Source organism: Zeus faber (assembly GCF_960531495.2).
Source record: "Zeus faber genome assembly, chromosome: 8".
Classification (NCBI taxonomy): Eukaryota; Metazoa; Chordata; class Actinopteri; order Zeiformes; family Zeidae; genus Zeus; species Zeus faber.
Genome location: NC_137195.1, coordinates 18,666,242 through 18,691,542, shown reverse-complemented (window position 1 = coordinate 18,691,542; position 25,301 = coordinate 18,666,242). Strand labels below are relative to the sequence as shown.

General features: G+C 42.2%; 1 protein-coding gene across 2 annotated transcripts in view; it reads right to left on the bottom strand.

Moving 5' to 3' along the window:
• grik2 (glutamate receptor, ionotropic, kainate 2) overlaps window positions 1–25,301 on the bottom strand; it is a gene marked incomplete at its 3' end in the record, with an annotated part of 152,430 nt that overhangs the window by 1,912 nt on the left and 125,217 nt on the right. For both annotated transcript variants that reach the window (XM_080005174.1, XM_080005175.1), the window contains exons 14-15: window positions 17,477–17,702; window positions 6,228–6,478 (exon numbers count right to left, since the gene is read on the bottom strand). In XM_080005174.1, coding sequence (XP_079861300.1) covers window positions 6,228–6,478; window positions 17,477–17,702 — 477 coding nt within the window. The remainder of the gene's footprint in view (window positions 1–6,227; window positions 6,479–17,476; window positions 17,703–25,301) is intronic.

The window sequence follows — 25,301 nt, the reverse complement described above, 5'->3', positions numbered from 1 at the left end:
CACCCAAACAAACAAACAAACTCACATACGTACTCTCATACAGACGGTCCCATCGAACATTTTGTCCACGGGAGATTTCCCCTGTGTCAGACCCACAGAACGGCATGACTTATTAATGCACATTATATCCCATCTGACTCGACTCTTGTGTTGCCACATGGCCAATTAAACCGCTGCCTCTTCAACTTCTCCGTTCTGCGCTCGCGAGCTACTCTGGCACCTACAAATATCGTGTTTAACAATGCCAACACCGGGGCCCACGCTCCTCGTCCTCGAGTGGCCGCGGGGAAAAGGCGTCTTCCCTGGACGGAGACGCTCGTCTGCCGGGAGGCGCTCCAGGTTTACTGTGCATAGCAGAGTGTTCACTACTATTTCTAAAAAAAAACAAAAACATACATATATTGGCACTACTACTACTGCTGCCGTGCCTTGGATCTTACGATCTCAACACAAGTAGGAAGCGGGACACAGCGAGCAGGCGAATTCACAAAGACTGGATTGTGGTCGCTCGTAGCGCCACGAATTGCGCATCAATTGCGGCCGCTTCCTGCGCCGTTTTAGCGTCCCACTCACAGAAGATGTTGCGCTCATGATATGCCGGCGCAAACACAGCCATTAAGTTTTGCTGCTCAGTGCAATTTGTGCTTGTTTTGTGTCTGAACGCAATGATCCATGTGGCTAAGTAAATAATCTGTGCGCCGGCAGGGATGGAGAGGGAGGGTCTCCACTGGAGAGTCATTACGCATTTACCCCACTGCTCTACACTGCATGTTCAACAAATGATCAGCTTTAAAGGATTATAAAACCTAAAATAATTGTTGGACAGTAGTTACTTTGGTTGTAAGTGTTTCATGAAAATGTCAAATTGTAAGGAAACCCTTGGAGGGGCTCCAAGGGTTTATTGAAACATTTAAATAGTATGACTAAATCGGTAATCAAACTTCCTCTTTACACACATAATAAGATGAATAAAATGTGGAGCCTACTGTATATATTAACATTTTTACTTAAGAAATTCTAGTACTCACTGAATCTTAATATGACAATGTAGAAATGATGACAGTTCATTTCATAGATTTTACTCTACCAGCCTGCGGAGCTGTCCATGGTCCTATGAGGTTGGATGCCATATGTGGTTCAATGCCAATTTTCACCTCTTTATATTTTTTCCCTATAACTATTAGTTGTTTTATCGATATCTTTTGAGTTTAATAGGAATTATGGAACCGTTTTTGTCAATGTTTGTAACGCCTTATTTGTACCAAAAAACATTCAAAGTTTCAACAAGTTGATCTCGGAGTGCCTTTTGAGAACCACCACGGACTGCTACTCGTTCAAGGCATCGCCATGGGAGTCTGGACCATAATAATAATTTAAATAATTATGGCAAAATATTATTTATAGGTCACTGGAAAGTCTGGGCGTGACACCCCTTATAAACGTGCTTCAGTTGCAGCAGCTCCATGAAGACAATCGCCCAGCGCTGCCTTTTTTTTTGCTCGTTTTTTTGCTCCGTGCAGTTACCACCAGGTCTCCGCAGATGGTTAGAACTTCACTCTAACAGTGTGTGGATATTAGCTCCGGAATTGGATTCTTTTTTGCAACGAAGCTCATTTGCATAGAAAGGAGGCAATTTTGCACCAAATCTATGAATAATACCTTATTTAAATAAGTGGTAATAGCACCGGCGCACCGACACGCTCTTTGCGTGGCAGCACCGTAAGTGGTGCATTTCACAGTTTGCGGGTGCTTTGAGAATAAGACGCTCGCTTTTGTGTTATTTGTGTTGGTTTGGCGGCCGGCTAATAACTATACCCTCACAAGGACAACAAAATTGCAATGCAAACTGTCTTTGTTACCTACACACACGATTTGCCAAATGTTCAAAAAATGATCCGATCTCGCTCCACCAATAGTTCCTGCAGAACAGCATCAGATCTTTTTCAGACGTCTGACTCATAGTGTTACCGCCGACTGCCCGGGTCACACTCAAAAAAGGCTTTACAAAGCCATTGATTTATTTTTATATTTTTTTTCCAGATTTAATAACATGAACTTGGCAAGAATAGCTGTTTAGCGGCAGTCGTTGTTGGATACAAGCCACCGCTCCGTCTCCGACTCAGGGGACACATTTGGAGTCACGCTGGATTGATCGCGGCTGTTTACACCGATCGGATTACAGTTTTATGTTGCCGGTGCCGTTCTCATGGTTTTTGTTGTTGTTTTAACAACATTAGCGAAGGGGAGCAGTTGCACGGCATTGTGGGATATAACTCGAAGGGAGTACCTGGCTGAGTGTTGGGCTCATAAATCTGACCCTCCGCCGCCCTTTTCCATTTGATATTGTTCAATAAAGCTTTTGGCACTAAAGTTTCGTCATTATCCGGCACCCGCCAGCGAGGATGAAGAGCGAGCTTCTCTCCGGACTGAATGGAGGGAACAGAAGAAAGAAAAAAAGCGGCAGATATGGCGCAGCGGTGCAGATGGAATGGGGCATGGCTGCGGCGTCTCCGTCTCTCACCCGTGGCGAGCGATAAATGGAAAGCTGCTTGGTGGGTCGGTCCAATGTGCGGTGCTTCCTCCACGCTGGGCCTGTGTGCGTGTATGTGTGTAAGAGGCTGTGCACGTGCCCATGCACGTGTGCCAAGTTGTGCCTGTGTCCGCATGGGAAAAAACACCAATAGGTGTCCACATTTTTGGCTTCTGCCTCCATGCGCATGCAAACGCGTGTGTGCGCGCGCGCGTGTGTGTGTGTGTGCACATGTAGGCTGTGTGTGGGGGTGTGCGTGGGTGGCGGGCGGGCTCCTCACACGGCTGGCGGTCCCAGCGGGGGCCCCCCCACGGGGGAGCCGGGTTACTCTGCAGCGGCTTCGGCGGCGGGCAGGAAGAGAGGGAAGAGCAGGAGGAGAAGGAGCAGCGGGAGGAGGAGAAGTGGGAAGAGGAAGCGGAGGAGGAGCTGGGGGAGGAAGAGGAGGAGAGGAAGGAAGGGGAGGAAGGAAATGGACAACCATGGTAATCATGGAAATCTGACATGTCTGGATGGAGATGACAAACAAATCAAAACGTTTCCTCAGAATCCCGCTCGGAGGCGCGACAGCTGCTCGAACCTCGAGGTTTGACGTTTTTTTTCAAGCTGAACCGGAATTATTCATGGGAACAGATTTGTGCGTTTACTGTAAGAAGAGAGGATTTTGATTGAAGGAGCTTTTAGAACTATCTACCGAGAATAGCAGGATCAAAAACAGATAAAAGCGACTCAGTAGTTAAGGTGGCAATTTATGGCTCTCCATCCCATTTAAAAAAAGTCATGTAGAAAAAATTAAATATATGGTGAAAGAATTGCCTAGGGAAGACACTAGACATGAATAAAACAATATAAATCGATATGAATGTATTTATTTCAGCTACAAATCTCTGCTCTCGGTAGATCATTTGAAATAAAGAACCTACGGTAGCCTACATTTTGCAAACTTATCAAATGTTTATTAATAATGTTTCATTAATTATTTGAACAAGTGGATGAGGCCATTTGACAAGGCTCTCATCTCGCTGTGTTACAATCTGAGATTAGTGAATGCAGTCGTCTCAAAAAACACACATTTAATGGCGTTAACATGTCTATTTGGATCTTAAAAACATCAACAGACCCTCCTTTTTCACAAGAGGGTGTATGGCTCATCCCGTTAAATAAATGACTAGTTGCTTTTTTTTTTTCCCCTCCCTCCCTTTATAGTGTTTCAAAACAGAAGTAATTATAAAATGCAAATTGCGGGGTGTGCACTGTCAAGCATGTGAAATACAACAAAGAGATGCTTAGCACCACATTTTTCAAGTTGACACTTTCAGCAGTACGGTGAGAAAACAACCCCCGTGCTGAGGAAAAAAAACAAAAACAAAACAGAAATGGAGGTGGTAGTCAATAATGCGAGAGGCCCGAAGCAACAAAACAAAACGGTTGATTTTCACAGATTAGCCCAATAACAATTTGAAATACCATCGGACTGTGCATGATGAATTAATTGCGATCAATAAATAAACTGTTATGTTCACCGAACGGCTACTTTCCTGACTGATTTCACAAATTAAGCAGAAGGAACGTGAATGGGCCGTGCATTCTCCGTGCGCTCTAATCAGCATTCCACACTTTATTACAATGCAGGGCGCGGCCGCGGATGTAGAAGCGACGCACACGTGCCCACAACTGTGAGGGAGCCGCTTCCGTCATGGCGAGCGAGATGGACGCTGGAATTTACTTCTGTCGGACCACACGTAACAGTGATTGCACGAATTAAAACGGGGACATCACGCTCACTTTTTTTTTTTTTTTTTTTTTAAGTCTACACACCAAAACAAAAGACAAACAAACAAAAAAAAAAAAAAGGCATTCTGTTTGGAAGTTTTGTGGATCCAAACACGATTTTATTCCATTTTGAAAAACAAAAACAAAACCAAAAATAAATTCTAACGGATTATGATGTTAAATCACAGGATGCATCTTCAATAGACGGGGGGGGGCCTAGGGGGTGGGGGCGGGGGAGGGGGGGGGGTGTCAGGGGGCGGGGGTGCAGGAGGGGCAGTTCAATCTCTTCCTCTGTGAAATGTGGAGGCACAAATGCAAGCCAAACCATTGAGTACTTGGTGTTTGACTAGTCAGACGCATTTTGTCTCTCGACCTCTAAACCTTTATTTAATTTTTAGAAGGTAAACATGAGCATCCGCCCTGACCGCTAAGACGCATACAAGGAAATGTCGACCTCCCGCCCTTATTGCAAAATACAGTGCTTTTACAACCATTTATTTATATATAGAGAGAGAGGGTGTGGGTGTTTGTTTACGTGTGTCAGAGTGTGTCTGTGAGTGTGTGGGTGTGTGTGTGTGTGTGCGTGTGCGTGCGTGTGTGTGAGTGTGCCAGGTTTCACTTGTGTGCATTCGCGTGAGCGTGTGACCAACACAGTTGTTGAACATCAAAACACAGGCGAGATCTCAGCGCGCGTCGATACGGGGTCTTTCGGCCGATCGATGGGAGGCGCTGAGGGAAGCCGGGACCGGGCTGAGCGGGGGCTGTCGGACGCTGGAATTTATGATTCCACTCGTCCCACGAGAGTCCGTGTACCTCCGGAGCGCGAGCCGTAGAAGGGTCGGTATCTCCGCAGTCAATTAGAGGTTCATTTTTTCTTACTTTTTAATCGTTCGCTTGATTATTGCTTTGGAAGGTATATTAACGCACGGGACATGCTAGAAGCCCCCGCTTTGACGAAAAGTTCCACTTTTCATTTGTGTTGTGTTATTGCACTGTCCCCTGAAAGGCTTCTACTGTACATACCATATACATAAATATATTTACATATATATATATATATGTGTATATACTGCATGTAAACATGTCGAGTCGTTTTTCTTCATTCATAGGACGTTATGTGCGGTGAGAATGGAAAGTAAAGGTGAATTCATGTGGCGTGAGTGGGACTAATCTTAAAGCACACCATTCCCAAGAGGTAAAAAGAAACAACTAATATATTTGTATGTTCTGGCAGTGTTACAAATATTTCTCTGCAATTACCCAACTCAGTTTCCAATTTTACTTTACAGAGACAAAAGAAAAAAAAAAAAAAAAAAGAAAAAAAGAAAAAGAAAAGAAAAGAAAAGAGAACAGAAACCCAGAATCAAAGGGGTGTTTTTTAGATCATCTCTGTTAAGAGTGCAACGTGTCCTGGCTTTCTCTTGCGGTCATTTGAGATGGTGGTTAAAGTCTAGCTTGGATCCGTGGTGACAGCAGAATTCCTCACGTTTCTTATCTCGTGGTCGCCATTGGGCCTAAATGAATAAATGCAAAGAGACCAACCCTTATCTTATTGTATATGTATAAAGTACTGTGATCATATAAAGCTTCTTGTCTACATGTCTGTATTGCTTTAGAGTGAGTTAGGTAAGATGCTATTAAATATACATTTAGAATAAATATATAATATATTGAGATAATTTTCAACCTACATCTTATTTGGTATTAGTATGGAGTTAATTCAATTAAATTAAAATGTAATTTAATTGGTTATTCAAGATGGTATGGCATGGCAAAAAAGGTTAAAAGTAAAAATATGTTCCTATGACATGAAAAGGGTTTTGTGTGACGTGCGATCTGGGCCGGGAGGTCTACGTGTGTTAGATAATGTTTGATAATGGGTGCGTATAAGAGGGGGGGGGGGGGGGGGGGGGGTGGGGACTCTTACCTTTTCGAGTTGTGCGTTCTGCTTGGACTTGTAGAGAAACTCCCCGACCGCCACGAACACGGAGAGGACGAGTCCGGCGGCCAGGACGATGAAGATCCCGCCGATGTTCTGCACCCCCAGGGCGCTGGCCTCCTTGCTCTCCTCCTCCGGGCAGCCGTTCCCCCTCCACCACTTCTCCTTCATCATGTGCAGCTTCCCTTCCTCCTGCAGCTGGAGGATGGCGATGGTGATCTTGTCCCTGTAGGGAGAGCCTGGGGGGGGGGGGGGGACCAGAAAGGACACGGAGTTGGAGACGGTCCACGGTGTGGAAGAACGTGGCGGACCTTGAGTCTGGAAGGACGAGCTGAAGACAGATGGTTCTGCCTGTTTCGAGAGACCTGTGTTTTTAATGTCAAATTTAACATATTCACATTCACCTCTTCAGGTCTTCCATCGTAGTCTCTACGTAACGTCTAGCTTGTGTTAGCATGTAGGCAGAGTGAAACAAGGTGGAGAGGTGGTTGCACGTGACAATGGTTATTATTAACAGACAGCGGTCATTATTCAGAAATAACTGACCGCTGATTGCCACTACTGACCAATCAGAATCAAGTTTGATAAAAAAATGTTTTGTTTTTTTTTAAGAGGGATTTTTGCAAGATCCACTAAAACAAGTTGTGTGTTGACAATGAAATGTATTATTTTTACATATTAATTTAGATTGTATTTTTTTTAATAATTTTAATTTAGTTGATTTCATTATTTTTATTATTATATTGTGTCACCACTTCAGCTTTTGGTAGAAATGTTTGCGACCCCTACATTTCTTGAGGTGGAAATGTTGATGCAAACACTATTCCTCTGCTAAGATATCGCGGCCTTTGGAGCTCATTGTCATATAAACATTACATAAAAAACATGCAGAGATTTTATCACAATACAAAATGGAATCGATTGATCCACTAAAAGTAAGATATATCTCTTCAGATGTCCTCACTGTTATTCTTCTACAAAGTTGGTCAGGGTTATCACATAAGCCTCACATCTGCTTCTTGAAATTAAAGTTATAATTGTAATAAAAATTGCTTTGCATATAACACAAACTCCACTTCACTCTTTTTTCAGATTTGGGTAGATTTGAGACGAACAGCTTTTTGGCCATAAAAGCCAGGAAAAGTATAGGCAGGTACAGGTAAGTATAAGCAATTTTACACACGCATTTATTTCAATACTTATCATTTCAACTTGACGAAGATCCTATATAGAATGATAGAGGAATGTGCAGAACACCTGCCCCTTTGCCCCTTAATGTCCATGGAGCCTTTTTTATCAGGTGCCCTTTATTGGTTTTTAGCATGAATGGGCATAAACAGTATATACAAACAGTTTCTATTGACTAAAACTAGTCTGCCAACCTTGGGTGAAATAGAATAATATAAACCCAATAAATAGTCATATTTAAGTGGGCACCACTGTGTGGTTCCACTGCGGAAAAAGAAGACAACTCATTTTACGACATTATTTTTAACTACTGAAGTGCATGCCCATTCAAAATTCAAGACTTTCTAAGAGACGGCACACTTAAACAAAATGTCAACGATTCAGTCCTGTGTGCCACAATGGAAGATGAAAGTGCCGGTTTAAGTCATACCCTCTTTGTGGGAAAGACTCTTTGTCACTCCGTCACAGAGCCCTGAAGCCCTGCCCCGCTCGAGTTCATTGAACGTTTATCAATATTAAACGTGTTGCGTGTCCAAATTACACAAAATTCGACACTGCACGTCCTTAAGTCCTCAGCAATACAACCGCCAAGTGTGAAGAAGATGGGATGAATGATTGTCGAGATAATCAAAGGAGGTCCAGTAGAGGACTGGGGCGAGAAGTAGCCACAGGAACTGCCTGCAGCAAGCTGCTCTGCCCAGCAGCCACCACTGGGACCATCCAGCAGCCCAGCTGCCAGGCCACCCCTCCAAGCAGCCAAACACCTCCACCAACCAAGCCGCTACACCTCTGCCAACCAGCACAGCAGCCAGAGGCTCCACGCTCCAGAAGGGAGGAGGGGGCAGTCCGTTTTGTCGCCCTGGGGGAGGGTCACACATGGGCCACACTGCTCCGGGGTTCAAGGTCTACAGGAAAGGGGACTGTTTTTGTTGGACACTTATGGTTATTTATTGGTTATGTTTCAGAGTCCAGGCTTTCATTATGTTAGGTATGGGAAGCCTGTTTCAGAGTCCAGGCATTTTATTGTGTTAGTTATTGTGTTAGGTCTCCCTGGCCTCGGTTTGGTGTTGGGGGTATGTGGTGTGGGGGTGATGTGGTTTAGGTAATTGGGCCCGGAATTAAGGTGGCTGTACGCCTGTTGCTTGTCTGAGCAATCAACGAGCAACACCCATCCCGGCACACGGAGACGAAGAGAGCCTCTGTCATGACACGTTTCCATCTGCTCCCGGCTTGTTACATCTTGCCACTCTCGACAATAAACTGGTTAGTTTGCAACATCTCTGCCTGTGTTTTGTGTCAGGGAGGACCCTGAAAATACCACTTGGGTGGCGTGTGGCAGTTAGTAATGTGGAATTTATAGCTATTTTATAATTTTAATATTATACAAGCTGAAGCATTCATTGGAACATGATATCTAGTCCAGTCCAACAGACAATATAAAAATATATATATGTCCTCAAATTATTTATTTTAAAATTTTACATTGAAAATAGCTGTTTTGATTGCACTGAATACTTTGAATAGTTAACGAAAAATGGCCACAGAATGTGTTGGGCAAAAGAAACATGTTTTTTCAAGCCAAATTGTTTGCGTTCTCCAATCTTCTCCAAACTCATCTCCTGTGTTAATATAAGCTCCAATAAATTGTGCTGTGAGTTTAGAGAAAATTGGAGAACTCCAAAAATTTGCCTCGAAAAAACACACAGGCAATTTTTTGCCTAAATATTTACAGTTCTACAAACACACACCACTGTTTGTTCTCGCTCATATTAAGAAAGGAGGGAAGAACAGCAAACAACCTGGAGTGTTGATTTAAAAATTCTACTGTAGCGGGCAAGATTCAAACCTGCTAAATAGCACTCAGTAGGTGTCTCAACCGATCATCTGATGACATTACCTGAATTTTTCAATCGTGAACTACAATGAAAAAATTGAGCACATCTAATGACTGACATTTACAGATTTTCAGTCTTTTCTGCACACACACACATAACGATTGTCTTTGAGGGGCACAAATCGAAGAATTGACGGAGAACAGACGGACGCGGCTGTGCGGTATTCCAGCGCTCGGGAGAATGTATTTTCTCGCACGATTCTCTACCTGGACTACCACGACTCCGCCCGATCTCAAATCATCACGTAATGTGGCCCTCACTTAAAGGCAACTTGACGGTGAGTTGGAAACAAAAACCCCCTGTGACAGCAGCGCTGAAAGGCTGCACCTGTGCCCATCACACCCATCAGACTCCGATCAGGAACACACTCTGGTTCTGGATTCAAACCCATGGTCGGGTGCTCACTATTCATCAGCTCATCACACTGAACTAAAACTTGTACTATTGTCAGGAAACTTTCATGTCATCAGGTTGAGTTTCTCCACAAAAAACTATACTACAGAATATTTTGCCAGAAGAGGATCCATGGGGTCCCCAGCAAAATAATTACAAGTTCAAATGATTCTCTCGATTCAAGACACAAAATCTGATCAAATGGGGTATGGTGTCTATGTTTGTATGTAAATACAGTATGTATGTATACAGTATATGCCCATGCATGTATGTATGTTTGTATGCATGTAGAGTATGTGCAGTATGTTTGTATGTATGTATGTATGTATGTATGTATGTATGTATGTATGTATGTATGGATGTATGTATGTATGTATGTATGTATGTATGTATGCATGTACAGTATGCATGTACTGTATGTATATATGTATGTATTTACTGTATGTATGTAAGTATGTCCATTATGCATGTACTGTATGTATATATGTATGTATGTATTTACTATATGTATGTATGCATGTATGCATGTATGTATGTATGTATGTATGTATGTATGTATGTATGTATGTATGTATGTATGTATATATGTATGTACATACAGTATGTATGTTTATACTGTATGTACAGTATGCCTGTACAGTATGTATATATGTATGTATGTATGTACTATATGTATGCATGTACTGTGTGTACAGTATGTTTGTACTGTGTGTACAGTATATGTGTACTGTATGTATGTATGTATGCATGTATGTATGTACCGTGTGCATGTACTATATGTATGTATGTATGTATGTATGTATGTATGTATGTATGTATGTATGTATGTAGGTATGAGGCAGAAATGGAAGACAGGCTTTCAATAGCCTTTAGCATGTCACTGCAGTAGACGTCTGCATTGCTCGGTATGTTGCCATGTATCTGCTTGTACATTTCAGGTAACAATTGTCCCATGACGTGTCCCATAATGGTCTGTCTTGCAGGGTTTGCAAGGTTTTGCTACCAACCACTCCAACCCAAACACAACCAAAACACATCCAATTTCTTATTGTTCTATCTGCAAACTTTATTAAGCTAATTACAGCCGGTTGCCACGCTTTTATTTATGCTTGTTTTTTTGGTATGAGTTGTTTTGTTGCCTTAATAAGCGAAGGTGCTCCTGGAGTCCTTTGCTACCGGAAGGTAGACGATACGATACGACGATTTTTATCACTGGGCTTCTGAACTCATAAAATGAGGTACCCCTCATTGCATATCTGCTCACCTGCATGCCTGCTTGTCTACACTGTTTAGATAAAAAAAATTAAATAATGCACTATTCCACAGACTACTGCTTTTCAACCAGGACTGATTCAAACCTTCTGTGCAATACACTTGTCACTTTTATATACATAGATCTCACTTTACATTTGTATACTGCTCTTATATTCTATAAATATTCTATTTATATCTTATTTATATATATTTTTTTAGTTTATTTTAGTTTTAGTTAATATTAGTTTATTCCTTATTTCTCTCCCTATTCTTACTATAGTTTTTGATATTACTGTTAAAGGTTTTTTGATCTCATCCAGCACATTTTATGTTGCATATGACAAATATAACTGAGACTGAAGTGAACTCTGAGTACAGCTTGTATGTATTCCCTTCCCGCCACATGTGAGATGTATGCAGACGGAACGCTCGCAGCAGCAGCAGCAGCAGCGTTGGTATAGCGCCCGAGCCCTCTTATGTTTCCCCGGGAGCTCTGGGGCCTCCTCCCCCACGTAGGTGCCACACACTCCAGCACGTCACATCAAAACCAGTCGCACGCCAAGATCCCTGATTACACCTGAAGGGCGAAGCCTTGAGAGAAAAAAAATAAAAATAACACAACACAACACAACACAACTCCCAAAGGCCATATTTCCATATTTCCATTTGTGGAACCTCCCTGCAGGGTAGTTTATATGGTGCAATTAGGATGGTAATGTTGCATGAATTATTTGGGAAAAAAAACAAAAAAACAACTAATCACAACTATTATTGCATATGGTAGTAGTGCTCAGCGGAGGGGAAAAATATAGCTTGGATTAATAAACATTATCAAAGAATAGCTCATTTAGAGCGGCTCGCCATGTACAGTAGTTGTATATTGCCCCCTAAAGACCCTCAACCCTCACGGTAATAAGCTGCACATCCTGCTGCTACTGAGCTGCGAGCTGCTGTCGCCGTGTTTGAATACATCAGATCTCTCCTGTCCTTCATCTCTGCCCGGAGGCCTCTGGTGTCTGGCTCTTTATTTTAGAGCAGCCGGCCAGCACGTTTCAAAAAGGCATCTATCACCACGCTGATGGACCAATGTGAAAGTCGCTCCGTTCTCGCCCCGTTCATTCCCATTTAAACCTCTTCCCTTAGCACTCAGCTGCACCGCCAAAAAGGAGCGGGCTGCCTTGAAACTCCGCCAACTCGACTGTATCAAACAAATGAAAAGACCTCAACTCCAATATCCCTGTGAAAATGAACACAGGGATTCTTCTGATAGAGTAAAGGGCTGATGCTACATCATGGCAGACATGATTCTTTTGGCGAGGTGGAGAAACCACATTTCCAGCAGAATGGATGAAATTGTGTTACTCTACAATTTACAATAATTGAATGTGTGTGTGTGTGTGTGTGTGTGTGTGTGTGTGTGTGTGTGTGTGTGTGTGTGTGTGTGTGTGTGTGTGTGTGTGTGTGCTGAAATGCAAAGAGGTTGTGTCACGCTCTTGGAAAAGAACGGTCGGTGAAAGTCTGGCGATGTTGACGGGTCAGAGACTCAGGTCAACACAAAAGTCACTTAATTCTGTAGAAAAGATGTCCAGAACTGTGCAGAATTTGAACATATTAGTAAATAATCTGTCCAAATACTTTTGGTTACCTGAAAAAAAAATCGACTATGCATTATAAAGTTATGAAACCGATACTCGTGTAAAAACTCTCAAATCAAAGCCGGCAATATCATATTAATATATATATCATTAATATATATATCATATTATCTCAATTATTAATAAGCTCATATGGAGTCTAAGCGAGAGATCAGTCAGGAAGACTACAGAACATCACAACCCGGTAGTAGATGTCAGCCCCGCCATGCAACCACAACCAATCAGAGCCTGCCACTCCCTGCATGGAGCCAACCCCATGGCTTCCCGCCAGTATTTTTACAGCTGCTTGCTTCTCTCTCCTTGTGTCATTGCAGATGCTGCGCCCACACGCTCCCACCTCCATCTCATCTCCACCAGTAACCTCCAGAAGGAGATCTAACAGCACAGTCTCCATCACCACCAGCGCCAGGACTCCACCCCCGGGGGAAAGAGATCTGTCCAAGTGCCTCTCAGACATCCATCCTCCACTTACACACATACATATTCATTTATGTATTACCACTCATTCGTCATGGAACGCCAAAGCCTATTCTTGAAGTTATTGTCAAATTCGATAATTTATTGTATTTATTGTCAAATACATCTGCAGGTCGTGCTCTCTTATTCCTATACAGAGCCAAAACAACAGAAAATGTGTCACTCTCTAATGACTTATGGTCAGCAAGGTATGTCCATTTTATTTACACAGTGTGTAATTGGATGGAATAGATGGTGAAAAATTTGCATCACATGCAATATACAGTCTACAAAATGATATAGATACTGTTTCTATATACTGTTGATTGTATTTACATATTTATTTAGTCATCCACTAATAGTAATAAACAATGCCTGAACGTAACGGGGCGATGAGGCTGTCCACAATCATGTTGAAAATTGCAACACAGGTTACCGAATGCGGAAACTGTCGGATCTCACTGGGAATCAGTGAGTCGGGCCGGGCGATAGACGGAGGGAGAGGATTCGTCATGTTGTGTTTGTCATTGATAAACAGAATGTTCATTTCGAGAGGTGGGGGAGGAGAAAAAAACAAAAACGCAGGGCTTCTCGGCATGCGCACCCGCTAGAGAGACGGTTAATCCTCCAATCCAGGCATCAAGTGGATTGGGAAGTGACAGGCCACGGGAAATCCGAAAAAAATATATAATAAACATAGCTGTAATCTGCCAGATCAAAGCCAAGTAATGGCACACCGATCCCTAATGCATTGTCTTTCGACAAAAGATGGGGAGAAAAAGTGAAGAAAAAAAAGAAAGAAGAAAAAAAAAAAAAAAAGCTCCGGAAATTCAAATGGAGCTGCGATGCCTGGCACCCGGAACGTGTCATTTTTAGCACAGCGGAAGAAATTCCTCTCTCGTCTTTTGTGATACAGCTGAAGGTTTGTTTTGTGTGTTGGGTCTGGGGGACGAGCAAAAGGGAAGGAAAATGGATGCGGCGTGCCAGTGTTTACAATGATTAATTTTTTGGGAGCCAGAAGAGATTGAAACACCTTTTCATAAATGCGGTTTTATAAAACAAATACCAGGCGGGCTCTTGTCTTGGGACCGGGTCTCTCTCTCGCTCTCTCTCTCGCTCGCTCTCTCTCTCTCTCTCTCTCTCTCTCTCTCTCTCTCTCTCTCTCTCTCTCTCTCTCTCTCTCTCTCTCTCTCTCTCTCTCTCTCTCTCTCTCTCTCTCTCTCTCTCTCTCTCTCTCTCTCTCTCTCTCTCTCTCTCTCTCTCTCTCTCTCTCTCTCTCAGACTCCATCTTCATTCTCCACTCTGACTAATTTCTCCGTGCTGTCTCCAAATACACAGGTATTGGCAGGAAGGGATACGACATTCAGAAGGATGTTTGTCTGTGTGCGTGTGTGTGTGTGCGCGTGCGTGTGTGCGTGTGTGTGTGTGCGTGTGTGTGTGTGTGTGTGTGGAGGTTGTTGGGGCATGGCTTCAAAGATGCTCCATCGCCCGGAATTTTCCATATGGGAGCATCTCCCTTGTTTACAAGGCCGAATTAAACGATCCATAGTAGCACGTCCGCCCCGCTGACAAGCGACTCGGGCACTTCCACGTACACAAATGATTAATGCGTCCTAACGAAGCTAAATTAGGCTTTTGCGCGGCTTCCGGAGATACAGCTTGTGGGGTAAAAAGTAAAACCCGAGCTGGACATTGTCATAGATTTGATATAACGACCTCTATGGAAAGGACATGTGTGAGGGTGATGCATGTTAACATGGTCACACGCACGCATGCACACACAAAATCCATAATAATAGTAAGTGTGCAGTGCAGCACACTTAGTATGGTAAGTCATAATGACTTAAAAGCAAAACACGACTTTTAAAAGAAACAAATTACCACAAGGTATTTTTTGTATGAACATTTTAAAAGGCAAATATTCTTGTTGCACATGTCCTATGACTCGTCCTCTTGGACAGATTCAGTGCTGTACTTAAGATTTTTTTTTTTTCCAGTTGAGCACTTAGAACTGCAAACGTGCCTCTAGCACGGTCTACATCCAACAGCTGGGGGGTGAGAAGAGCCTGCCCATTACCGAGCTGAGAAACCTCGAGAGGGCAGCCAGCCGAGCAATAAGGCGCCATCAAGATCCAGGTATTAATGCAACCTGGCAACCACACTCTGTTAAAGTCAATGAGATATATGCTAAATGGCCTGGCTACAGGGGAATACAACCTGCATATGGTAGAGGCTGCTGGAATGGTAGGATTAGCAATTGAAATGCCTCGTGCTGACCACATGTGAATGGACCACAAGGAAGTACCGACGCTAAACACTCTTTTTATCCATCCAGCGTGAACAATCTGTGTAGAGCACGACCTGTGTGCTCCTCAGGTGAGTCTCCCTCCCACGTTTTAGAGAGAAATGTGCACACATTTAAAACCCGAACTGAGATTTGTGGCAGCTGTGCATGCACATAACGATGGATAAAAAAAAAAAAAAAAAAAAAAGTGGGAACAGTAAACATATTTAGAAACAAGTGATCCTGGAAATGTAGTCACCCAGAGCAAATATAACCCGCTTCAGGTGATTTCACAAACCCACAAAGATGACTTTCTGAGCACAAATGATGTAGCTGATTGCTATGGAAAATACAGTTGAATCCATTTTGGTTTAGACATGTTTGTTATACTAATTAATAATAATAAAAATAATAATCATCACCATCATCATCATCATCATCATCATCATCATAATAACCACCATAATAATAATAATATTTTTACACCTGCATGCTTCATGACAAGAAACACCTTTCAAGTGCCCAGTTATATTTAAGAGGCATGCATAATGAAATTCCAATCCCGGGACGCGCTAATAATGAAGACGACGCGGGGTGAGATCCGCCCTCGCCAGAGGTCGCGGCGCGTCGCCGTCTCTCAGCTTGTGCCTCGGAGTAATTCCTCCCCTCTCTCTTAAACTCAGGTACTTAACCAAAGGTTGGTTTTTATTTCTTTCCGTTTACAGTTGCTTGTCGGGGGCGCTGCGTGCATAACTGGATTATGACAATCTGCCGCTGAGCTCCATAATCAAATGCTTACACCTCCGCACGCACTCTGCAACGTGCCGTCCTCTCTTTCATTACTTTCTGCTTCTCAGTGGCTGCAGCCCCGAGGCGCGCGCGGCTGCGGCGCACGTTCCCCGCGCATGGAAATTCGCCACACGACTTAAAACAACTATTCTATTAGTGGCTTCCTGCTTCGAACAATCTCAACGGACAAATGTGTGTTAAATGCCAAAGGTATATTTTTTGTATATTAAGTGCGGTGGTATCCAGTTGTGTTTTTTAGTGAGCATACTTTAAGTCCATTTTTTGGTACTTCTATGTGTACTTGTGTTATGTACCAATTACAGCTTTAGTATATTATGAGTCATTAATGTGCTGTAAGTGCAGTGAAATTACACACATATTGACAGTAACACAACACAACCTAGCCTTAGGATGTACTGTACACTAGGTAAAAGTGTGCTATTTTGATTGTCAAAGGTAACCAAAAATACATGAAAATTGTATTTTAAATATATTGAAGCTCATCTTAAAGTCTTACACACTAAGTCTTACACTTACACACTAAGAACAACTTAACTGATTTCAATTCAACACAACGTTAGTATATAAATTGTAAATACATAAAAAGTATATGTAATATACTAAGTATACTGACAGATAACGAACTTAAGCTGCTTTCAAACATGAACTCAAGACAATGTCAGGATAATCAGGTTCCGGACATTGTCCAGAGTTGCCCTTTCACACATGTAGCATGCACACAGTAGATTGTCCGTGTCAGACATGTTTACACCTTCTGGAAATACTCAGTTTGGTTCAGACGAGGGGCGGAGCCTGGGTAGAGCGAGCAGGAGGCAGGATGTGACGCATGACGCGGCAGAGTTTTACATCACAGCCAAGATGGCGGACGAGGCTACCGGCATATCAGTAATTGTGACTTTTTTTTTTTTTTTTAACCTTGATACTCCATGTATTTGGATGTAACTGCAATATAATGCAGTGTCTCAATCGGACATTACGTGGATTGCACAGGGGTGCTGGTTGAGTGAAGTCCGCGTAATGACCGGTCCGACTGATTCGAACATTTGCGCTCAGACATACAGCTCCGCCGGGTAATCATTTCAGGTTTGCAGTGCATGTGTGAAAGCACATTTACTGTGATTATAGCTCACTTAAGTACACTTAAGATGTTTTTCCCTTGGGATGTATCGTCTAAAAGACACGAAAGTTTCCAAAGTTTCCAGACCGTCGGTGCTGATTGATCTGCTGCCGCATGGTGTGAGCGGCGGGAGCTCCATCACTTGGTTTCGTGTCAATACTTTGGGCGGCGGCGTGCGTACGTACCCATGGGGGTTCCCACTCCGTAGGCCTTGGAGTCGATGAGGCCCCCGATCTGGGTGAGGTTGCAGTTGCGCTGCGTGGCAAACTCGATGGTGGTGGACTCCATGAGGAAGGCGTAGTCCGAGGTGAGCACGCGGTGGACGCCCTCCTCGATGTTCTGCACCATCACCGAGTGCCTCCGACTGCTCATGAACTCCCACATCTTGTCGTACGTGGAGATCTTGGTTTTCTGGCGGGAGACACGGGAGAACATTTTCAGAAAATGACAAGCGCTACAATAGACCTCTCATTGTTTTTTTCTAAAAGCTATCCCACATTCAGCGGTGGAGGAAGAGATAAGAGCTTTTTCTTCACTTTGAGTACAAATGCCCTGACAATAAATTACTCTGGCAAAAGCTAAACTACCTCATTGATGTTTCCACTTAAGTTAAAGTATATAAGTATATGCTATTGAGTTTTAAAAATACTAAGTACTAAAAGTAAAAGTACATATATCATATCCAGTGCCTTGATTATACAACTTAGTCATCCTATTATTAATTGTATAATACTATTGTACTGCGTTTTTTTTCTGCCCATGAGTGCTCATAGAGATCCTGATTAAAATGTACAAAAAAATGCTATAAAAATGCTGTATGCTATTTATTCTTACTATAGGAAATTAATTTTGTTGGGATAGGATTTTTTTCCCTATACAATAGGAATCCTGTTAGATCATATTTATTTACTCTAGTATAATATTATACACTTAGTGTATACTATGTATACTAGTATATACTTTTAATATACAAACATATAAATACTATTTTAATAACATAAAGTAACACGTGTTAGAAATGTTAGAATTCAACAGGGAGTCATTTCAAAGAGATATTTACTTTGAAATGTAATGGAGCAAAAGTCAAAACCGAGTATACTTCAGTAAGATGTGAAACATGTTTTTAAGTACAGTAGCATTAGTGATTAGACAGGTACAAACACGGGATAATACAACATTAATTCTGTTATTGTAGATAGTCAATGTGAGAGGTTTACACCGCAAAGCACTTTCAGTTTCATCAAAGCGCGTGAAAAGCCTTCACTTAAACCGTATGCTAAATGTAATTCCAAAATGACATTTTACTACAAGCTTTGTTGTAATAAACAGTTTATAACCACATTTCCTCATTCCCTGTCTGGCTGAGGTGCTGCCACTCCGGGGGAGAATATGGATTAAACCAGAAGAACATGTTGCTTAATAGCAAAAGAGTGATTGTGTATGATTGGCCATTTACGCGATCTATGTCGCCGCTATCATGTAAGCAGAGGCAGAAGGAGGAGGAGAAGCAATCACCACCGCCGCCGCTCCATCTCTGCACCTGTAATCTAGGTGGAAAATCCAAGGGTGCATTACTCTCGACGGGGCCCCGATTTGAAGGTATTTTTGAGGCCATTCGAAACCTAATTAAGTCACATCTTCAAGGTCCCGACCGCCATTATTGTCTGTAATGACTTTTTGCGGCTGGGTCGATATTTTAGATCAACTGGGTGATTTGCGAAGTGTCTATAAGAATCTTTGGGAGTCACCCTTGACAAATCAGCCGATTGAGCATGCGAGCTACGGACTGCTGATAAGGTGGGAGAACGGTGGCCGTGAATACAGCAGCGAGACTCGAGATAACCACCCACGCTGCCGCCGGGACCGGGCAAGGGGAGGGGCCGAGGTGGGCTTCCCCTCAGACACGGGCATCCAGAGCTGATTAAAAACAACGGACGACAGATTTAGGAAACAGCAGCGGGCGCATGAAAAGCTGTCCAGTTGCAAAGCAATGCAATGCAGCCAAAATAATCCACGGCTTTGGGCAAACTGAATCCCTGTACCTCTCTCTGCTGCTTATTTCCTTTTCTTAGTGGAAAAGAATGGGACAAAAGCGCAGTGGGGTTTTTTTTCCTGCCCGATTCTCTCATGTTGTCACCTGTCAATGTTAGTGATGACGGTATTGATAAAGCTTTCGTCCATACGCCTCCGCGACGTCTTTTGCGGACGGCGTCGGGCCTGGGCGGGTGGCCAGGCCCGATTAGATTAGCAGACAGCGCCTGAAGTGGCCAGAGATGAGCGGCGCTTTACAATCTACCCCTGTATCAAGATCTGTGCAACGGATTTCAGTCGTGGATTGTAACGCTGCCGAGAGAACACAGTTAACGTTATTTTTGAAACGAGACACTTCGACATTAGAACAAACAGAGGGATGGATTTTTAGACCGCGAGTGGTCAAAACTACTGTGTTTGTATGGGTGGGCAGTGAATCTTCACATCTATTAACTTGCATATTTTAGACAACCTGTGACCCTCTCACACAATCCCGAATGATGGGATGTGTAACTGTATTGTCTAGTGAGTCCTTGATCCAGTCACAATACTTTTATACAACATTTATAGTCCTGGTAAGGGATTGAATCAGGCTGGAATAGAAACCCTATGTTTTGTGACGCTTCGCACGGAAAAAAAGCCTGTAACTGCTTATAAAACCAACGTTGCCTTGAGTTCACAGTATGTCTAGTGTTTATTTGAAATCATCCGGTGAGAATTTACTCCGCTGTGGTACTAGAAAAAAAAAAATAATAATAATAATAGTAATAAAACAAAAAATACATAGAAAATCCAGATATCAAAAATCTGGTGGGGCACGTGCCCCCCCAGCTTGAATGGGCCCGATGCCCCTGTTTTGCATCGCATTACAGTCCACACCTCGGACCCGCCTCCATACAGCCCCACTGAATAACGAGAGCGTGTAGTACAGCAAAGTGAGTTGTATCTGTTTGTTTGGTGGGTTGCGTTCTCACTGCAAACAAACTGGACCCCTGGAGCAATAGCAAGTGTGCCCAGACCACCCTCTCTAGGCAGTCCCAGAGAGGATGGTCAGGGTGAACAATCTTTTCTGTTCACATATAAGGCAAAAAAAAAAAAAGAGAAAAATGATTTGACCCACCGGTGGGTGAGGTTTGATTTGGTTTACTTCGTTGCAGAACGAAATCGAAGACATTTTTGGAAAGGTCTCATCGTGTATGTTAACATGGGTACGTTTCAGTGGACCCTAAACTGAGATATTGACCTTTGAACCCCGAGCAGAGGTCACCTTTGAAGACCTACATGTATGTCATTAATCAAAAAGCTACCAAAAGGAGGTCATCAGCTTTGGACAATGTACTTTTAGAGGGTAGTTACTTTAAGGGTAGCTTTTCATGGTGGTGTCAATAGGGGGCGCCACATAAAATGGCCAAATAACTCAGGGCTTTACATGTGTAAATCTGACAACGCAGGTATATTCACCAACCATATTAAGCACTAGTAACACATGCATGTTGTTTTGCACCCATACCTTATTCTCCTTTATAGGTTTATAATAATATAACCACTTTACCCATGAGGCAATTGCATTGAGATGCATAATAACATGGTGCAGAATTGTAGTTTTTAGGGTAAGGGTTACCGTTAGGGTTTCAAACAATTATAAATAATTGCTTAAATATTATGCAATGTATATAATAATTTGTTTTTGCTCCTGTAGAAGCTGGATGATATCAACCTTGTTTTAAGATAAACATGTTTTATTAACAATGTCATGGAGAAGCACTACACTACCCGCAATCCTCAGGTTAACAACGACATCCGTGATTGGTGGAGCTCGCTGTTATCGTGGAAATGTTTACCACACTGTCTGATGGGTACATGGGTAGATATACCTATTCTCGCTCGACCTTGAATTTAATAGACCATTCAGAGAAATAGCGAAACCAGTATCCTACTTTTATTTTGTGCTAGTTGGAAAGAAATATAAACCCATGCATTTAAAATTAAAAAAAAATAAAAAATTGTAGTTTTAGTGTACGTATCTGTGCACCTATCGTTTCCCATGCCCCCCCGCCCCCCAACACACACACACACACACACACACACACACACACACACACACACACACACACACACACACACACACACACACACACACACACACACACACACACACACACACACACACACACACACACACACACTTCTAAAGTCGAAGAAAACCTTGTCATTCAAATGAATTGGTTTAAATTTCATTATGTGTAGAACAAAAATAGTCTGAAACAAAAAACACAATTCAATAGATTAATTTTCATGACTATAAGCATGACAAAGTGTGAGACCGGGTTGTGACTCCAAATCCCGGTGTTGAAGTTTACTTTCTGAACCTGGATTTTCCATCTCTGGAAGGCATAATCAACATAGGACATTTAAAGCTAAATCAATGCACTTTTAAATCCATGAGATCTTCAGTGTTGGTCGGAACACTTTAAGTCCCAGGAACGTTCCCAGGAACGTTCTAAGATGGTCGAATTCTTTCCCACAAAGTTTGCCTTCTCCTCATTGATTGATTTAAAAAAAGAGTTCTGGGTCATTTGAGGTTGTGGGGATATTGCTCTTATAAGTATATAAGTATTTTGTCATCCATGTCAACAGTTTCCTGACAAGAGACCTTTGTACTGATACTTTTGGGGCTTTATAAAAGTCAAATATTGTCATGATTGCCATATATTTTCAATATACAGAAATCAATATTTAATATCGTTGGTACGCTGTCAAAACCAAATATATTTTTCCTTATGACCTGAAGAACCCTTACTATTTGAGATGCTTTGCCAAAAAACACTCAAACAAGTCAACGAATATAACAGGAGAAAAAAAACGTTGGCGCAGCTAAATATCAGACGGCTTCATCACTCATCAAATACTTCTCTTTATTGTTGTTCATTCTGAGCTCTGCCATTTCATAAATCACTTATGAATCTAAAGCAGCGTGAGAAACAAGGCAAAAAAGAAAAAATAAACACAAGACTCACACACATCAATTCATTCTCATTTACGATTCAGAGCACACGGTCCTGACACAGCTCTCTGCTCATTTTCCATTTTATGCACAATCTGCACATTTAAATCCCATCAAACAGCCAAAAGTCAATTGCGCCCCAAACCCCCGCCCCACCACACACACTCACACACCCCATTCCCCTTGCCGTGCCTCCGCCGGCCCTGTCAGAATGCTTGAAGTTTCTCAGGAAAGTTTAAACTTTTCCATTCTGCGCTTAACTCCTGAAGGCTGTGTATCGAGGAGAGAGTGTGTGTGTGTGTGTGTGTGTGTGCGTGTGTGTGTGTGTGTGTGTGTGTATGTGTGTGCGTGTGCGTGTGCGTGTGCGTGTGTGTGTGTGTGTGTGTGTGGAATAGGGGGGCAGGGGGTCCTAGGTCAGCAAGTCTTTAAAACACATTGATCAACTAACTGCTCACAATATCCGGCCAACACTGCAACGTTGACAAAATAAGAAATCAAACCAAACTTGGTGCCGGGCGAAGTTTGGCATCAAGGGGAAAAATCTGCACACTAATCATAATGTCTCAATCGGAATTAAATACTAAGAGCCGGCGTTGTCAACATCTTCCAATCTTCTGCCGGGGAAAAATAGATTTTATTTCAAAACAAAGTTTGGCCACAGTACTCATTCACAGACCATCGTTTATTTTAGTAATAATTGATACCTTATATATTATGATATAGACCAATATCATGTGCATAGATTGCAATTTGAATATTCTGTTTATTTTTTTCTATATTTGTCTATTTCTGTATATTTGTATTTTTATTATTTTATATAAAAAAAAAAAGGCAGACTGTTTAGCTTTTGTTATTCTCAATGTCTGTACAGAAAAGCACCAGCGTTCACTATGACAAATCCCTGGTGCATCCTCCGCAGCCTTAAACATATATACGAGGCCCATCCCCAAAAAAACAATCAATAGGATTGGAGAAAATCACTTATTTGAAAACCGAAATTAAATTGACTACATTTTAAAAACCCATAAATAATGAACTCTGCACATGCAAAAAGAAAAATCGTTCCTATCTAATCAAACCTGCTGCCGGTCCATTTTGCAATTAGCTTTTGTCTGGAGGCCACATTCTGCAACTGTTAATGAGCTGTGAGCAAATTTCAATCACCCCTAACATGTCATTAGCAGAGTTGGAAACACTGATTTGGCTAATTATGAGATGTAGAGGTTAGTGTCGACGTGAGGGTCATCTTATTACCTTTAGATTTTTACATGTGCATATGCGTATGTGTGTGTGTGTGTGTGTGTGTGCGTGCATGTGTGCATGCGTGCGTGCGTGCATGTTTGTGTGATTATTTCTGCATTGTTGGGTAATATGGCCTGATTTGCAGTGACACCACGTTCTCACCGTTAATCATTAATTAACTCCTGGGTCTGAACACAGATTATTCCGGTTAACATGCACCGCCTCTCCACCGCGACTTGCAAAGAAGAGAGAAGAATCCGGCTTCAACACTTTGGGCCCGAGCTATGGCTCGGACTCGACATCCATCCCAGAGGGCTGGACATCATTGAACATTAAGACCAAACCTCAAGAAGAGAAGGGAGGGAAAAGAAAAAACAACATAGAATAATTGGGCCTCGCTTAACATAGAAAAAAAAAACCTTTCTGTGTATGTACACGCACATTATTATTCTGTTTTCCTACCTAATATGACCCTTTATCAAACAAAAACAAAAACATTCTTGTGCTGGGATCAAAGTGGGGTCCAGGTAAATACACCTGGTAAGTGAGGACTCATGTTTGTGGTGCTCATCTAAAACAAAAGATAGTACATTGGGAGACTGATCTTCGAAAGTATAGTGAAACAGACATACACACACGCACACACACACACGCACCAAAAGATAATCAATTTGGAGACCAGTCCTCAAAAGTATAGTCAAAGAGACGCACATGCACGCACGCACCAAAATGTAGTCAATTTGGAGACCAGTCCTCAAAAGTATAGTAAAACAGACACACACACACACACACACACACACACACACACACACACACACACACACACACGCACACACACACACACACACACACACACACACACACACACACACACACACACACACACACACACACAAAGCCTTCCTCTTAACACTCTCTCTATTGTAATGCCTGTCAAGATGCCTTGCTCGCCCCGGTGTTTAGCATATTTTTCAAAGCGCCGCAATCAAAGGGAATCTAGGTGGTGCATGAAAAAAAAAAAAAAAAAAAACACCCGGCACACTGCGCTGTCAACACAAACAACTACTTTCTTTTTGTCTACAACATGTGCCACCGCCGAATTTGATAAGAGATTTCTTTACAACAATACGTTGTTGACAATAAACACGAGTGGCTATAAAAGGAAGACAAATGTGGCGCTTGTATTTGCATTATTCATTCACATACAGTACGTGTGTGTTTTCTTAGCGGGAAACAAAGGTGGGTAAGGGGACTCAAAAATTCTTGGAAAAAGTGTAATCAAAAAGTTAATGTAGGTTTTTAAACTTAATAATAAACAGCCTGTCAAGCTTTCGGTAATATACATTCAAATATCGAAATACATATCTAAATGCTTATTTCTCGCCAGTTTGTAGTATATTGCAAAATTTGTATATTTTATATTCTCATCACTTCATTATTACTGGATTATCTATCAATCCGTCCGTCCGTCCGTCTGTCCGTCTACTGTATATCGATCTACTGTATTTGTCTGTCCGTCCATCCGTCTCTATTGTTCTCATTCAAATGTCATTTATGATGGGAGGGCTATGAATGTGGCAAGATTGTGAGAGTGGAAAAACGGAGCGTGTTCATAAAGAGTGAGCGGTGCTGTACCGCCAGATAAAGCGCCTTGAAATTCGCTTGTAATAAAATAAATAAATAAAAATCTGACGCCTGATTCAAGGCTGTTCAGAGTGAAGGATAAGCAAAGA